The sequence below is a fragment of the Hypanus sabinus genome, chromosome 4 (assembly GCF_030144855.1).
Source record: "Hypanus sabinus isolate sHypSab1 chromosome 4, sHypSab1.hap1, whole genome shotgun sequence".
Lineage (NCBI taxonomy): Eukaryota > Metazoa > Chordata > Chondrichthyes > Myliobatiformes > Dasyatidae > Hypanus > Hypanus sabinus.
In genome coordinates, this window is record NC_082709.1 from 61,683,640 (window position 1) to 61,701,957 (window position 18,318).

Below are 18,318 nucleotides of genomic sequence, written 5' to 3' on the forward strand. Positions count from 1 at the left end.
GCATTGGAAAGTTTCTATTGGAATAGCCATGATCAAGAAGCTTGTCATCACTTAAGAGGGATAATAACAGGAAGTTGCATTCAAGGGACCTGTGATTGTCAGTGGGTTTACAGTGAGGATCATTTGTCAGCAATCCCTGAGAATACAGATGGCGAAGACTAGAAGTCTGAGATTTCCATGTTGAGATCTGATTTTAGAAGCAGATTTTTAATTCAAGGTGAGCTATTGAGCACGAACCCTGAATTAACCTTTCCTAGGCCAATCCAGCCTGTCTGCATTTTTTTAATCTGCATGGCAATTTTAAGCAAAAATCTACCAATCTTATTGAAAATATAGGCTGAAGGAAAAGGCTGGAAATGTAGCTGATACCATGAGTTGACTGTTTGATAGGGACCTGTCAGAAGCAGCTGCTGTCTCTTTTAGTGCTCTCTTTTCAATTGCCTGAAAGCAGTTAAAATTGTCTTCAAGAGTTGAAGTTGGGTGCGTGTTCATTTGTATTTATGTTAGTGAAATGGAAGGCTCGTGTTTCAAGATATGCTCATTAAATAATTCCAACACCTTTGAATGTTCCCCCAGGAATTGGAGAATTAATAATGATCAGTTGTAAAATAAAGCTATTTGGCAAGTTCTGTTATGACCTCCAAACTACCTAATCTGCTTAAGCTCTCTTCAACCTTTTGAAGCCCAGACAACTCAGTTACATTTGCCATTGCTGTTTTACTGTTGGTCTGACCTTTTGAATTTGTGATGCAGTAAATTTTTTCAGGATTGTATTGTTGCTGCAGTTGTTCTGTAAGTTCTGAAGTCAATAAGTTCTAAATTATTTCACCAAGGACTCTGTACCAGCAACTTAAATGTTTGTAAGTTAATGAATCTAGTTCTAAAATGTGTATTACCCTGTTACCTTTTCCAGACTATAATATCTTTAGGACCAAAACCTAATGTGCTTTTGACCTACAGCATGATAAAGAATGAAAATGTCTTGACACTAAATTTTGATATAATATTAATGCAATTATGTATCAAGGCACTTTAATAAATAATTACAGTTCAATGTTTTGATAAAAGTACTCCATCCCCACCAAAAGTTTTTTCTGAATTTTCCAATGAATTTGTTTTGTTATTGTTTTAGAAATATCCATATTTAACAAATCATTTATTTCAAAACATATTTGTGTGGATTTTGGTTTTGCCGAGATTGTGAATGTTTCTCTGTTAGGCCAGAATAATTTTTTAATGTCAAAACATTCATATTCCGTTCTCCCACCAATCATTTGCTTTCCATTTATGCTGTGTTGAAATATTACCATGAATTCCTGAATGTGCAGAATTGTGTGGAGGTAAGATTAGCTGTGCTGAAATTTGATCCTTAAATGTTTTTCTGCATTCATTCTGTTCCCTCAGTTCTATTTTTTTGAACACTCAGCGTTCATATTATTTGTTGCTGCAGTATCTAAAAATTTTCTGACTCAAGTATTGCTAACTCCACATTTTATCTGAGTGTTACTTTATAATTTACAGGCAAGTGCTGAATACTTCAGAAATTAAACTGTAATGACATTGACAACCGAAGTATGCATTTCAACATGTTCTGTTACTCACTTTCAGAGGGATTTAAACAATATATAACTAGTCAATATTCTGTATTGATCTTTTGTTAATACAGCAACTGAAGCAGATGTTGCTTGCATCTTTGCAAGAATTGTTATTTGCTTTTTGCTTTCCTTAAATGGTAGTGCTAGATCAATGAAATACCACAGATATTAAAGAATGTTCAGGTTAATGGTCAAAATGAGACAGTTTGAGCAGGCCAGTAGGATTCCATTAGATTATAGTTTTAACTGGGATTATACCCAAAGCTTTTACGCAAACTGAGTAGTCTGATACCGTGTAGCTGCGAACAATTTGATGTGCTTTACTGATCTGGTGTAAGCTGCAGGCCAGAATAATTGAATCCATAAAAAAAATTAGTATGTGGTTAGTCATGTATGGGTATGAAAGTGAAATGCTCCTCAGTAAGATAGAGAGAAACCAGTACTATAGTTCAACTGCTAGAAAAAAAATTAATTTGCTTTGCTCATGTAAGTTACTATAATATCTATTTGGATTTGTGTTTGTCTAAGCTCATTTATATACATGTAACATGATTACTTTGATCAGCACCTTCGTGTGCCCTCTTTAGCGGTACTGTTTTTGTGTATTGATACAAAAAATGATATACAAAGTTGCAAACACTGCTTCTTGGCAAAGTTCCATTCTTTACTCTGGATATGGCAAATATTTTACATTTTTAAAACAAGGGAAGAGCAAAGCATACAGACTTGGAATTTAAGGCAAGCTCCAATGAATGGGAGTCATGAAAATCAAAAATAATAGAGCTGGAAATCTAAAACAAAATGCTAGAAACTCACCAAGGCAGGCAGCATCTATGGATATAAAAATGATCAACATTTTGGGTTTGTACCCAACGAATGCAGATCACTAAATAGGGATACAAGAGTAAAGGAATGATTCATCAAATTTTTTTTGCAATTTTCTAAATTGGTATATTTTCAGAAATATTCAGAAATTCAGAGCAAATTCAGAAATCAGAGGTGCCAAGGGACAAGAGGTGCTTAGGAGTTCTAATGCAGGATTCTGTAAAGTTTAACTTGCAGGTTGAGATGAATACCAAGGAAGGTAAATACAACATTAGCATTCATTTCAAGAGGGCAAAGATGTAATGCTGAGTCTTTATAAGGCATTTGGAGTATTGTGAGCAGTTTTGGGCTCCTTATCTAAGAAAGAATGTGCTAGCATTGGAGGTTCATGAGACTGAGGTGAAAGGATCCACATACAAGGACCATTTGGCTCTGGGCCTGTAAATTGGAGTTTAGAAGAATGAGACAGGATCTCGCTGAAACTATAGAATGTTGAGATGTCTAAATACAATGGACATAAGATGTTTCCAGTAGTGGGGGAAATTAGGATCGGTGGGGGACAGCCTCAGAGTGCAATATTGATCTTTATAGAGCAGAGTAATTTCTTTAGCTGGGCATCTGTGGGATTCATTCCTACACAAATGTAGAGGCCAGATGATTGGGTATATTTAATGCGAAGACTGATAGATTATTGATTAGTAAGCTCATCAAAGGTTACTGGGAGAAAGCAGAAGGAGGCAGTTGTTGAATGGTGGAGCAGGCTTGATGGACTGAATGGCCTAATTCTGCTCCTACGTGTTATGTCTATTAATTGTTAATTTCAGTTACAGTGCTGGATAAAGTTGCCCTTTATTCAACACATTGAGACAATCTGCAAATTGCAATAATACCTTTTGGGGTTGGGGGGGTGTGTGTATGTGTGTATGCAAAATTCTTTTCCTTTGAATTGCTGAACATAAATGCATCATGAAAATTATCTCATTTATTTGTGAATGTATAAAAATGTATTTTTAATAGTCATGTCATCCAAAATCAAAATCTTTGAAAATCTCAGCAGGTGACTTGGCTGTTGTGTTTAGAGAAGTGGAGTGAATGCTTCCTTTCAAAAACACCTCTTCCTGAAATGTAAACTAGTTGTTCCTCCACTTGTACTGCTTCATTTACTGTGCATTTCTGACAATTTTTATTATTTCATATTTCCATCATCTGCAGTATTCGCATAATTTTTGTAGTGGTGTGTACAGGCAGTCCCCGGGTTACGTGTGAGTTCCATTCCCGAGTCTGACTTATATACAAATCCGACTTAAAGACAGACTCGGGAATGAAACTCATACGTAAATTGTTCCAATTGTTGATGAACTGTAGCCTAACGCTTTTCCAGTGACCGATGGCGTTTCACCTCTTTCCAAACGCTTTATTTCCACTTTATTTTCAATCGCGACCACTTCCCGTCAATGGAACAGAAACACTGTGGGCGGCGGGTCCCGAGCTCTGTCGGCTCTCGAGATCTGCTGGGTCCTAAGGACCACTGCACTGAGACAGGTTAAATGGGACAAGTGGGGGCTGTGCTGGGATTGGGTATTTGATCCTCCACAATATTCCATGTGGGAATTTAAACTGGAGGTGGCAGTGTTTTTTTGAGGTCGAGTTGCAAGCTTGACATCAACCCGGCACGGGAGCAGTCTGTCTCTGGATCAAACTCGGGAACCTCCGTTCTTGAGCCCGGCGCTGATCTCACAACACCACCAGCTGACCAGAAAAGGGGTGGGGGGGGAGTCAGGGTGAATCTTACTAGGAAAAATTAAGCCAAATACAAAGTTAAACACAACACAGTGTCAACGGCAACTACTTAAAATGGTGGACAGTGTCACAATCCGACTTAAAATGGGGGACGGCTTTCTCTTTCTCTTGGTTCGTAAGTACGAGTTGTCTGTAAGTCAGACATTCGTAACTCGGGGACTACCTGTATTGGAAGTAAGTGAGTCAAATAACCTGAAATTTGCCACCTTAGCTTTGTAATTGTAGTGGAAATTTTGAAGGATCAGCACCCTTTTTCCATTCAAATTTTAATTTGTTTAATTTTACCTTAAAATGAGGGTTCTCAACCTGGGGTCCATGGACTCCTTGCTTAATGGTATTGGTCCATGGCATAAAAATGTTGGAAACCCCAGCCTTAAAGTGTGACTGTAACATTAAATGACTATTTTCAGGCTTGTCCAGATGTTAAAATCTCTCATCTAGTCATTTTTGATCTGCAATATTTGTATAAAAATGTGCTGAATATTTAAAACCTAATTTAACTGTATCCAATCAAATTAGCTCCCTTATATTTCAATTAATTTAGATATCAGAGTTCAGGGTGTGGGTTTATTATTATAGATCTCTCTAATGTACTATCTCCCTTATACAAGTCTCTGCCTAAATGAATTCCAAGTAACTTGTGCTGCTCCTTCACGTCAGTTGGAGATGCTCATATTGATTCTTGTCTTCTGGTATTAACAAAAATAATCTGAAATAATTTTGTGGGCAAGAGCCATTGACAGTAATGAAGATCAGCAGAGCATGAAGCGTATTTAATCCAGTAGCATAGCTCATGGAACCATGAAGATTTGCTTTAACAGAGCACTCTTTGCTTTGTTCAAATTAGGGCAGTCTACTATAGATTTATTTTTAGTTTTGAGTTTTGCTTCAGGAAGCACTGTCATTGAAAATACTACATAATGATCTTTGTAATTTCTTCTGCATGACTTCCTCCTCTTTTCCTCCCTTTCCACCTAATCTTCCCCGCTTCATTAATGCCCTTTTATTTTACCTTGCATGCTATTTTTCTGATTTGTGTGCTTGATATTCTTATCCAAAAGTGCATTTCTTCTCCAGCAATTAAAATCACCTAGCCAAAGTGCCTGTAATTGATCAAAATTGGCGCCAGATACATGTAGGCTAAGTTTTCTGTACTTAAAGCATTGTTATAGCAAAGGAAGTCATTCAACTCAACCAGCTAGTGGCACTCTGCTGTGCTCTCTCCATTACCCTGAAAATTCTTTTCCTTATCTAGTTTCCTTTTCAATATTGTAATCAAATCTGTCTTCATGATATTACCCCATCATTGCTTTCTTTAAAACAGTTGGTTCTTGTTCTATTCTATTATACCCAGTAATTTTCTCGCATACTTAAATTTGTAAGCATCCCAGCTAACCAGTCAACTCACTCATTTTACAGCCAGCTTATCCAGCACTGCTGCTTTATCAACTTTTAACCTATACAGAATCTCAACTGCATTTTCCTTTTACTGAGACCTCAGCATTATCGCTATCCTATGGGAGAACTACTACCCAGTCATGCGCACTGTCCATATGAAGATTTCTTACTTGGTTTCCAAGTCGCTCCACCTTTTTGTTTGCTGCTCGTCTTTCTCATGTTCTTTTGCTTTATTGTTTCCTTTCTGAACCGTAGGTTATCAGTCCACTTCTCCCATATATCAACAGCATGATGCATGGTTCATGCTTTGTCTCCAGTGTTTTACTCTGTCTTTACGGACATCAGGAAAGCCCTGGCTTTAATTTCCCAATCTATCTTTGTCATGGGAATTCAATTAAATTAGCTGACATATCCCTACCTTGAGAGCCTCCCATTGAATTACCTCTATCAAGGTTCAATTCAAATTTCCCCGAGCTCATGCCATTTAAGTCTTTTCACCAAATGGCTTTTTAAAATCATGGAATATTCTATTTGTTTTCATTTGCTGTTTTAAATGTTATAATGTTGTGACTTGCTGTTTCTTAAATGTTCCTCAACTTGCCTTGACTCATTTCCCCAAACATTAATTGCAACTGTGCTAAATAATTAGATAGTACATGTGCCTTAGATCCACTTTATATCTTTGTTTCAGTGTTATCTTCCTGTGCTCATATTGCCACCAATGATTAATTTAATCTTTCTCATTCACAGTACAAGTGAGCCTTTCCTTGAGATCTGACCCATCTCCTCCTGCAACCCACCTATCTTGTAGAGGTCTCATCTATCAAAGGAATTCTTCCAGTGCACTTGTGCTATGCATTTATTGATGCTGTCTTCCATTTTCTGTACTTGTTGACATGTCAGAGAGAATAACATGAAATTGTTACTTTTTTAAAAGATGCTGCAGCTTTATCTCTTTCCTGACTGGAAATCCAACTATAGGATCTCATTCCCTTTTCTACCTGCCAATGTAGCAGTATAGCCAGCTGGTGGCACAGTGGCATCAGCGCCGAACTTCAAAGCGAAGGCTTCGAGTTCAAATCCAGACGGCCCTCTTGCATGCTTTCCATCCGTGCTGGGTTGAGCGTCGAGCTAGCAACTCGTCTTCATAAAGATAAGAAAGCCTGCTTAAAAAGGTGCCGTCATGATGGTGTCCAAATGACTCCACTCAGAGTTTACTCCACTCAAAGCTTTCTTCTTCTTAATGTAGCAGTATGGACTATTTGTTAACTCTAGCTCTTGTAAATTTTGGGTCTTGCACTGTACAAAACAACAAATTTAAAGGTATATATAATAGTAAACCTGATTCTAAGTTGTCATTTAAAAATTTTGTTTTCAAATGCTGTCAAACTATTTCTTACACAATGTACTTCCAATCTTCTGCTTCTCATTACTCACACCTTTCTGTCTAGCAGCTAGTTAACTATTCTACTATCCTTCCTCCCTTACCCTCGCCCAACCCTGTAATTTTCATTAGTCTGTTAAGAGGAGCTTGAAAACCTTTTAGATCTAATCTATCTCTTTTATTGCCACAAGATGAAGTTGTTCAAGCACAGCTTCTATTTTGACAATTGTTACAAAATTTAAATGTTTTTCCTACTTTCGCTGTGATTCCTTTAATGTTCTGAAAAAGAAATGATAACCTGAATGTTCTATCCCCTGACAATATTCCATCTCCTTTCTTAGATAGTCTACGCCAAATGTCTATCAGTATGTATGGTTACATATATCTCTTTGCTGCCTAGAACATACTTTTTAATGATTTATGAAATTGTTGTAGTAATACCTCTGCTGACTCTTTATCAGAATACTTTAAAATGTGTGGATGTGAGTAGATAAGAATTTGAGTTTAATGTTTCTTAAAATGGAATAATAGAATCTCTAATCTTGCATTCAACTACTATGTCCATCTGATCTTCGGTAAATATTTTTTCGCACTGCTGCTGTTGGCTGGTAATGTATCCAAGATGTTTAATGCCTTCAGCTTTGCATTTTAATGTAGCTTTTAGAATATTTGACTTTGAGTTAGTACTTTGATAATCTATTTTGAATTCTTCTGCCATCCTATTCTCTTTGTCGTCTTTCCTAGGTTACTCTCATGTACTTCCTATTTATGTACTCCTGTTTTCTTTATTGCGCCTTCATTTATTCCTGGTATTTCATGTTTGTTTTTTCTGGAGTAAATGTTTTAAAATTCCTCAGTCCCTCAAAACAATATGTGCAATTGTCAAGATGTTCTTCGGATCTTTCTCCTTTGACCCGCTTTTTTGTGATCCTTTTTCTCATGAGAAGGAATCCAGTCTGTTGGTCTGCTCTCAGAGCAATTTTATCAGTACCATTCTTCCAATTCCCTGTAATCTTTTCTCCCTTGCATGCCCATCACTTCTCCTCTGATTCTCCATCTGGGCATCGCAGGTTGGAATTGAGCCAGGGTATCCATTGCTGTGAGTTAGCAACTCAAATTATTGTATTACTGTGCAGCATTGTCTTCAAAGGAAACATATATACTTTTGATGGAATTGTCTAGCTGTTTTACCTGCCTCATCAGGATCAAAATCCCTCTAGGGAATTGTTTCTGACTTTATTCTTTTCCTTAATTTTTTATTCCTTTTCCTCCATTTTCTTACCAATGTTAGGCATTTGTATTACCCTTTTTGTTTTTATCTTGTGACAGTAGATCATAGAAATATTTTAGTTCATTATCAATGACAGTGCAATTTTTATGCTGGGCAAAAATTTATAAATCAGCTGCTTTCTATGCTGTGTCTCATTTTATTTTTCACCAGAAGGAATCTTTGAAGAAACAGTTAGATGCACCCTTAGGTTGCTGTTAATTGGGTTTGTCAGTGTGGTTTTGAAAATGACGGAAAATGCTTTCAAGTTTACCAACAGACTACAGTTTGCAATGAAGGAAAATTTGACGTTATAACCTTTCCTGGTGCTCCATAGAAAAGTAAAATGAAAATTAAAGCCCCTTCAAAATGGAGGGCGCTCATGTGATCATAAATATAATGCACAGTAAGAATAAATGGATGCTTTGTGGCCTGGCAGCTGCTGCTGATGCAATAGCACTGTGATCTGTATAGTAAAACAGCTGTTTGTATAAATGATTTGGGAATACACCTACAGAGAATGTTGCTAAATGATAGTGAGGGGCATGTAAATTTAAAAGTAGTGGATAGAGGTCTAAATTTTTTTTAAATGACTGTAAAACTGATGCACACTATGCAGAGCTTTATTCTGAGAGGAATTTTGAGCTTTATTACGCATACAGTGTGAGGATGTGGGAAGAAAACTTGAAAATCCTTGGCACTATTCATTGAAGCAAAGAAAATTTAATGAGTGATCTATAACAATGCTCAAAATGCTCAGGAATAAATCATGAATACATTCATTTGGTCATTGTTCAAAAATTTAAATTTAGTGTTGGAAATGTCAAGAAATGGTTTAGATGTAATATAAAGGATTAATGCAATTAAATAATTGAATCATACAAAGAACTAAGTGAAAACATGTTACTCAATCAGGTTTATTATCACCTACATGTGCTATCAAATAGCGACAGTACAGTGCAGGCATAAATTACAGTGAAATATAAAATTAAATATATAGTACGAAAGAGGAATGGTGAGGTAGTTATCATGGACTGTTCAGAAATTTAATGGCAGAGGCAAAGAAGCTGTTAGTAAAGCACTGAGTGGATCTTCAGGCTCCTGTACCTCTTCCTTAATGATAGTAATGCGAAGAAGGCATCTCCCAGGCGGTGAGAGCCCTAAATGGTGGATGCTGCGTTTTCGATATGTCCTCGATGGTGAGAAGGCCTTTTCTTTGCACATGATGGAGCTGGCTGAGTCTGTAACCCTCTGCAGCCTCTTTATATCCTGTGCATTGGAGCCTCCATAAAATGTGATAATGCAATCAGTTAGAATGCTCCGCATGGTGCGTCTGTAGAAGTTTGCTAATCTTCTGTGGCATACGAATCACTTCAAACCCAGTCTACTGAATAGTGCAATTGCCAGCATAATGGGCCCAGGATAAATCCTCTAATGTGGAGAAACTTGAGCCTAGTCATTCTTTCCATTGATGACCCCTCACTAAGGAAGGTATGACCCCTCACAAGGAAGGAACTGCCCAGATATGATGGGCAGTTATTTTTAATTGAAACAAAATGGAGCCTGCTTGCCTGACACGAAGTTTCCAAAAAAGCCAATCTATTTTGCCAAATACTTTCAAGATTTGTGTTTTATTTTTGGGTATCTGTGGACTCATAACTGCTCAAACTGGAGAAGCAACTAAGTGGCAGCACATAACCCTTTGTAGGCAGAAGCAATACAGCCTGTCAAACTATGGCTAATTTCCCCTGTCGGCCTTCTAGTCAAACTGTGGAAACTCTTCTTGGTAGCTTATGGATTAGAGAACAATGAATCTCCCAAATTTTTCAGATGGACTGCCTAATGTCATATACAGATTCTCTCAAATGGTGATATATTGTAAAGAAGATGCATCATAATCAAAATAGCACATCTCTGACTGCTGAATTGGCACATCCGTGGTACAGAGATAACTATTAAAATGATTACAAATTTCTGGCAAAAAAATCACAGAGCACTTATTTTTTAAATACTTAAACTAGTATTGGTATTATGATACTTAATCCAGACTACCTATTTTCCAAGCAGGATGAGGAGATGTAGCTTTTTGAAACAGTTTGAGATTTCCCATAATTTGAATAGTGCGTTGAATCTTCACGAACTTTTAAGGAAATGGAGGCACTGCTGTCCTTAATTCGTAATCTCACTTGCCTGTTTCGCCTAGGACTGATTCTGATTACAGGCAGTCCCCGAGTTACGAAAGTCTGACTTATGGACAACTCGTACTTACGAACCGAGGAAGGAGAACGGCATCTACCATTTTAAGTCGGATTGTGACGCTGTCCACTATTTTAAGTCGTTGCCATTGTCACTGTGTTGAGTGTTTAACCTTTGTATTTCACTTAAATTTTTCTTAGTAAGATTCACCCTGACAACCCACCCCCCGTTCCGGTCGGCTGGTGGTGCAGTCAGATCAGCACCGGGCTAGAGAACAGAGGTTCTCGAGTTCAATTTAGTGACAGACCTCTCCCGTGCTGGGTTGATGTCGAGCTTGCAACTCGACCTCTTTAAGAAAAAACACTGCCACCTCCAGTTTAAATTCCCACGCGGAATATTGTGGAGGATCAAATACCCAAACCCAGCACAGCCCCCACTTGTCCCATTGAACCTGTCTTTGTGTGGTGGAGTTTCGCACCCAGGGAATTCAGTACGATGGTCCTTGGGACTCAGCGGACCTCTGGAGCCGGCGCAGGTCAGGACCCGCCATCCACGGTGTTTCTGTTCCATTGATGGGAAGCGATCGCAATTGAAAATAAAGTGGAAATAATAAAGCGTTTGGAAAGAGGTGAAATGCCATCGGTCATTGGAAAAGCGTTAGGCTACAGTCAAAAGGATAATGGATAAAGTGAGAATAATGGAGAATGTGAAACTCCCTGCCCCGATGAAAGCTACAATTATTACTAAGAAACACTGGTTTAATTCTTGGAATACATGCATTTCTTAAGTGTTTTATATGCATAGAAAGGTAAAATATACTATATACCAAGACAAACATTTGACTAACTGACACTAAATAATACCGGTTTACTTGTTCCAACTTACATACAAATCCGACTTAAAGGCGGACTCAGGAACAGAACTCGTACATGACCTGGGGACTTCCTGTATAACAATACAGTCGGCCTGCCTTATCTGTGGGTTCCACATGTGCGGATTCAGCCAATTGTGGATCGGGAAAACCTGGAAGTTCTCTCTTTAGTACTTGTTGTTTGAGCATGTGCAGACTTATTTTCTTGTCATTATTCCCTAAACAATACAGTATAACAATTATTTACATAGCATTTACATTGTATTAGGTATTATAAGTAATCCAGAGATGATTTAAAGTACAGGCATTCTTTAAGTTGGATTTGTACGTAAGTTGGAACAGGTACATCTGGTATTATTATCTGGTCAGTTAGTCAAACATTTGTCTTAGTATATAGTGTATATTTTACCTTTCTATGCATATAAAACACTTAAGAAACGTATGTATTTCAATAATTAAACCACTGCATTCTTTAGTAATAATTGTAGCTTTCATCGGGGCAGGGCCTTTCACATGCTCCATTATTCTCATTTTATCCTTTAAAATTGTTCCGATCGTTGACCAACTGCAGCCTCATGCTTTTCCAATGACCAATGGCATTTCACCCCTTCCAATTGCTTTATTATTTCCATTTTATTTTCAATCGTGATCATTTTCCGCCAATGGAACAGAAACACTGCGGATTCAGCAGCAGCCGTTGGCAGTGGATCTGAGCTGTCCCTGGTCCTAAAGTCCACCACATTGAAACAGGTTAAATAAGGGACTTGAGCATCCCCTTTAGGATATTCAAGTTGAAATCTTCACCACTCTTTTTACTGGAGAAATGTATTATGAATTCAAATGTTATAATGCCCTTTTCTTTGTCTCCTGCAGGTGCATCTCCACTTGATTACACTGTTCCCAAAGAATCCAGAAACACCAATACTATTACCACAATGGACCCAAAGATGACTGAAGGCGGACTGAATGTTACCCTTACCATCCGACTGCTCATGCATGGAAAGGTAGTTGTGTGATTTGGGTACAGTAAGAAATGGCATTTGAAATACCCAATAATTTGTAGTGATTGGTCTCCAGTGATGGTAAAGCTTGGTTTAGATCAGGGATTCTTAACCTTTTCTTGTGCCTTTGGCAGTCCAGTTTGCCTTCACAGTTATGAAAATATTAAAAATAAATTGTGATGATAGTATTATATGTGTTTCTTTATTAACACATTAAATAATTGTTAATTAAATAAAAGTTGCCTGGTAGTTGGCCAGCTGCATCGCACAAGTATCTGCAGACAGGAAGACTGCGATCCATTCGATCTAGTGGCGGGTCTAATAACTGCAGCAATTTTGAAGTAGTGATGAACGTGCCTTGCCATAAACGATACTTCAGGTGTTTGTATTAACTGTTATGTGATAGGAAAATATCTGATTTCTATTGGTGACGAAATCGCAACTACTGCTAATACAGTACCTATGGTAACACACTGTGGTTTGTTGCCTGTATTCATAATTGAAGAAAATGCTAAATTTCAGTTAGAGGTGAAAATAAAGATGTATTTCTTTCCCCCATTCAAGTTCACGGATCCCCTGGAATCTATCCACAGACCTGTGGTTAATAACCCTCGATTTAGCTGGTATTGGATACGATGACATAGAATGTATTGTTTTTCATCACTGAGAAGATGAAGTATTTACATCACATGGTGTTGACCTGGTGCTTTCTGTGTGGAGTTTGCTCAGTTTACCTTTGTTTGTTGGTTTCCTGATGGGAATGTGGGAAGAATGAAAAGTGTGAGGTATACTTTGTTGGCACAAACCAGTGGGTTGAAGGGTCTGTTTTGGTGCTGGTTGTCTCTGACTGACTATAAATTTCATAATGGGTAAGTAGTCTCAGTAATTAAATAAGAACTTCTAACGCTTGCTAGATTGCAGATACTTTATATTCTAACTTGCACTTTATCTTGCTGACAGATAATTGCAGTGATCAATTAGCTCTAGCCGTGCTTTCCTGAGCTACAATATACTAAAATGGTTTTCAAATACGTTAAACTTGGCAACAGTTCACCAGCTGTACAGGTTATGGAACATTTAAAATTCAGATCCTGCTCATCATAAACTCATTTCCTTTCATTAAATGAAATATTGTTTTTGACTAAACTGTTCAGAGGATGACTGTATGATTTGCCATTTGAGGTTTGAAAGAGATATTGGTATTCAACCTGCCCCAGCTGAATTTTTTTATTTGTATCTTCTCTTGCTGGTATTGGATTGGCACAGCTCTGCTTGCAGCAGCTGCAAGCATAATTGCAAGAATTGATGTAGAACATTTGAAGAATAAAGGCTGAATTTTATTTATCTTTTACTGCGATGATAACCTGCTTAGGCTAATAGCACTATTTTTTAACTTTTTATTTTTGAGTTTGCCCAAATGCATTGACAATTTATTTTTAAAAGTTGCTTGGTCATCAGTGAGGCAATTTGATATTTTCCTTTTTTAGTATTGTTGTGTTCAGTTCTAAACAATATTAACGAAGCAGTAGTAATTCTGCTTCAGAATGAGGAACTTTGAAGCCACCTGCTGGGGATGTTAGATTTTCTTTTGTTTGTAACTCTTAGATCAAATAGGGCTGAGCACTTATTCCTTCCTGTCTGACATTTCTGAAATTTCTAAATGAGGAAGAACTGCCACGTTGCATCGCTGTTTTCCTCTTCAACTAGTTAAATGGAATCATCTGCATTGCTTACAATAATTCATTATTACATTTTGAAAGATGATTATTTAATGTAAGTTGCCCTATTTTAGGATCTTACAGAATTATTTAAGCTCCATTCATACAGCAAGCAAAAATATTTCTTCTGTGCTTCCACTGCTCCTGTTGGGTTAACTGCATAACAAAAATAACTGATTCCTAGTTGAATCCTTTTGTATTCACTTTGTGATGCTGTTTCCCTGTGTCAATTCTTCTCTGTCTAACTCTTCCTGCATGCACCCTTTTCACTTTGTTCTCTTGGGGAGATCTAGTATGTTTTCTTGTGATAGTAAACAATAACTTTTGAGAAATTTGGTACTTCCCACAACCTGCCAAACAATTACTTTGTGTGACTGAGCATCTATCAAAGTATTATTTCCTTGGTTGCCAATTGTATACACAAGTTGACCCCAGGTTAAGAATGTCTAATTTATGGACATCACCTTATCAACAAGTTCCCATAATATTATTACATTCAAAAGTTGCTATGCGTTAATTCCTACAAGCCACAGCAAGTTTCCCCTCCACTTATATTATCTCTGTGCTTTAGTTATGCTATTCATTACAGCACTGTAGAGATATAGTTACAAAATCAAGTAGTTTTTGTATTTTCCAACATGTGACCAAAGTCATCTTGAGGACATCTGTAAAATATTGATAGCGTGTAATTAATTGGTTGGTGCTTTATCATAATGCAATGGTGAATGTATTCATGTAAAGCAAATTAAGGATTATTAGGATATGCCACAAAATTTGCAAGTGAATGAGCTAAGGCGTAGCTAGAGAGGAAATTGCAAGTTATAACAAATACCATACAAGCATTGATAAATATTTCTCTTTGATTCTTTCAGGAAGTTGGAAGCATCATTGGAAAGGTTTGCATTCATATTTTATATGTGCATGTTGATAATTCATAGCTAACTTAAGTCTTCATATCCTAAGATAGTGAACCCCCTTGATGGTTAATGGCATATTTAATGTTGGCCTAGTATAGTTAAGGTCTTCTAGTTTTAATAAATAAAAATCTCCATGTTATTTTGTGAAATCTTAAGTTTTCTTTTGAAATGGCCTTTGTAAGACTTTTTTAGATTTGGCTCAAGAAATAATTGTATTTGAAACTTTTCTGTGGGATTCCCGGAGATGCTGAATTACTGTCATTGACTCTGATTCGTTTATGGAATCCCAGCAGTGAATTGTGGACTTCCACAAATCTTCCAGCTCTTGAAGCCTTCCGCCCTTCTTAAAGAGTGACATTTGCAATCTTCCATTCCTCCACGACCACGCCAGAATCAAGTGATTCTCACTTTTTCCTTTGTAATAGTAATGGCGCTCACTCCTGCTCCCTGACACTCATGGACTTGGCACACTGCTCGTGTCTCACACAGTGAGGACGTGCGAAGTACCCAATAAGTCCATCTACCATTTCTTTGTCCCCCATTATTACCTCACTGCCCATTTTCCAGTGGTCCATTATCAACTCTCACCTCCCTTTTATTCTTTATATAACTGAAAAAAAACTTTTAGTATCCTGCTTTATATTATCAACTGGACTGCCCTCATATTTCATCTTTTCCCTTCTTATAGCTTTTTTTAGTTGCCTTTTGTTGGATTTTAAAAGCTTCCCAATCATCCAACTTCCCACTCAATTTTGCTACCTTATATGCCCTTTCCTTGGTTTTAATACAGTCCTTAACTTCCCTTGTCAGCCATGGTTGCCTCCTCCTGCCATTTTAGATCATCTGCCTCTGTGGGATATACCTATTCTGCGTCTTGTGAACTACTCCCAGAAGCTTCAGTAATCTCTGCTCTGCCATCATCCCCACCAGTATCCTCCTCCAAACCACCTGGGCAAGCTCCTCGCTCATGCCTCTATTATTCCCTTGATTCCATTGTGATACTGGTACATCTGACTTGTGCTTCTCCTCTCAAATTGCAGTATGAATTCAATCATATTATGATCACTGCCTCCTAAAGGTTCCTTTACATTAAGCTCTCTAATAAGATCAGGGTTATCTAACACAACACCTATCTAAGATGGCCTTTCCCTGAGTAGGCTCAAGCATAAGCTGCTCTAAAAAGCCATCTTGTAGGTATTCAATAAATTTCCTCTCATGATCTGACACCAACCTGAATTTCCCAATCCCCTTGAGTATTGAAATCTGGCATTACAATTATGTTGTTACCCTTACTACATGCCTTTTCCAGTTCCCTTTGCAAACCTCAACCTCAAGTGCTCTGGAATATTTTCATTTTTATTTACTGATGAGCCCCAATTATTTGAACATCAGATACATTCGCAAGCACTCAGAATAAATGCAGGTTAGGAGGGCTGGTAAATTTATGAGTGGGGCCTCCCTGGTTCACGTGGCACTTTGTAACCAAAGTTGGTCATGTACAATAGTTGAACTCCTGCCCCAAGTCTCACTAATATGCTAGGAACCAGCTTCTCGATGTGCTCTGGCATATTCTGGAAGAAACTGTACTATTCAGAGTGTAGGTAACCAATGATCTGCCCTGTCAAGTTCACAGAAAACATGCACTACTATCGGCAAAAAATCTGTACAAAATCATTTAAATTTTCTGACCCAGAGTAGTTTATTGTGTGTCAGTTTGATTGCATTTTTCTCCACACCCAGTGCCATCATATCCATAGAGAATAGTGATGAGCTACATGTATAAAGTTTGCAATGGTGCAGTACCTGCCTTGTTTGTTTCCATTTTCTTTCAGAAAGGTGAAACTGTGAAAAAGATGCGTGAAGAGGTAGGTTGAATTGTCATTGACTGATTCCTTACATTACGCTTGAATGTGCTGAGTGGATTTCCTCCAGTAACATGGTCATTCTTGCACTTTTTCAGAGCGGTGCACGCATTAATATCTCTGAAGGAAATTGTCCTGAGAGAATTGTCACCATCACAGGCCCAACTGATGCAATATTCAAGGCATTTGCAATGATTGCCTTTAAGTTTGAGGAGGTAAAATATTTGTTTCTCTCTCATAATATTTTAATAGTGTCATTTGGATGAGGAAACACTAAAAAGTGAGATGATATTTTTTTTTCCATGTTTGTCTTGTTCTGCTGTCATTTAAACAGCAGTCTGTACCGTATTGGGGATTCAAACTAGTAAAGTTCTCCCTTTCTAAAAGTCAAGGCTGTAGAAAGTAGGGGGAAATAAAGTAAGAGGTGTTAAAGATTTTAAACTATCTCTATTGCCCTACCATAAAGAAATGATAACGTTGTGGGTGTGATGAACTAAGAAAGGAATGTGGAAGCTATGGATTTTAAATTAAATTAATGATGAATCATATATCAGTGATGCTGCCCATGAAACCACTAAAACTGTGCCCTAACATCATTGGGCAGAAATCTGACCTGCAGTGATTAGACCTATGGTAATGTAATTGACTGACTAAAGTGTCTTAAAAAGCCAGCAGGTCAGGCAATATTTGAAATATTTGTGAAAAAGCAACAAAGATGATATTTAAGTTTGAAGACACTTGGTCAGTTTTCTAATATCTGCATTTCAATATCTGAACATGGCATTTTAATATAATTCTTGGTGGATTACTTGCTTTGATTCGGGCAGTGCTACTTGTAACAGATACCTTAAACCTTCATCAAAGTGGTCCGGGCTACTTAAATATTTGTGAAGTGTGTTCAGTGTAACCGCTGCAAGTGCCCTTTTGTACATGGTTAAGCTTCAGCAAAGAGCAATGAGGCAATTATTGTTTTATTTTTATTTTAGAGATTTAAGCATAGAATTGGCCCATCCAGCTCTTCGAGCCACGCTGCTTCGCAACTGACAATTTCCAATAACCAATTAACCTACTAACACAGTACTTTTCTCGGGAGGGTGGGGGAACCAGACCACATGAGGAAAACCCATAGGGAGAACATACAAGCTCCTTATAGATGATGTTGGAATTGAACTCTGAACTCCGGCACCCCAAGCTGTAATAATGCCGCACTAACCACAGTGCCCAATGACCAAATATAGGAAACATAATATCGAGTGATAAATATTTGCCAGGGCATTCCAAAAAACTGCCCAATGCCCAATCGAAATAGTATTAGGAAACCTTTGACATCTACCTGGGAGATTACATGAGCAGCTCTTCCAAAAAAGACATTCTCAACAGTGCAGTTTACTCTCAATACTAACTTGAAAGTGTTAATTGAGACTTTTGAGCTCAAGTTTCTGGAGTGGATTGATTCTGATCCACTCTTGCTTCAAGATTTCCTA

General features: G+C 37.6%; 1 protein-coding gene across 25 annotated transcripts in view; it reads left to right on the forward strand.

The window, feature by feature from the left end:
* Window positions 1-18,318, forward strand: part of LOC132392819 (poly(rC)-binding protein 3) — a 104,805-nt gene that overhangs the window by 47,360 nt on the left and 39,127 nt on the right. For all 25 annotated transcript variants that reach the window (XM_059967222.1, XM_059967224.1, XM_059967225.1 and 22 more), the window contains 4 exons: window positions 12,210-12,340; window positions 14,928-14,951; window positions 16,805-16,837; window positions 16,933-17,049. In XM_059967222.1, coding sequence (XP_059823205.1) covers window positions 12,210-12,340; window positions 14,928-14,951; window positions 16,805-16,837; window positions 16,933-17,049 — 305 coding nt within the window. The remainder of the gene's footprint in view (window positions 1-12,209; window positions 12,341-14,927; window positions 14,952-16,804; window positions 16,838-16,932; window positions 17,050-18,318) is intronic.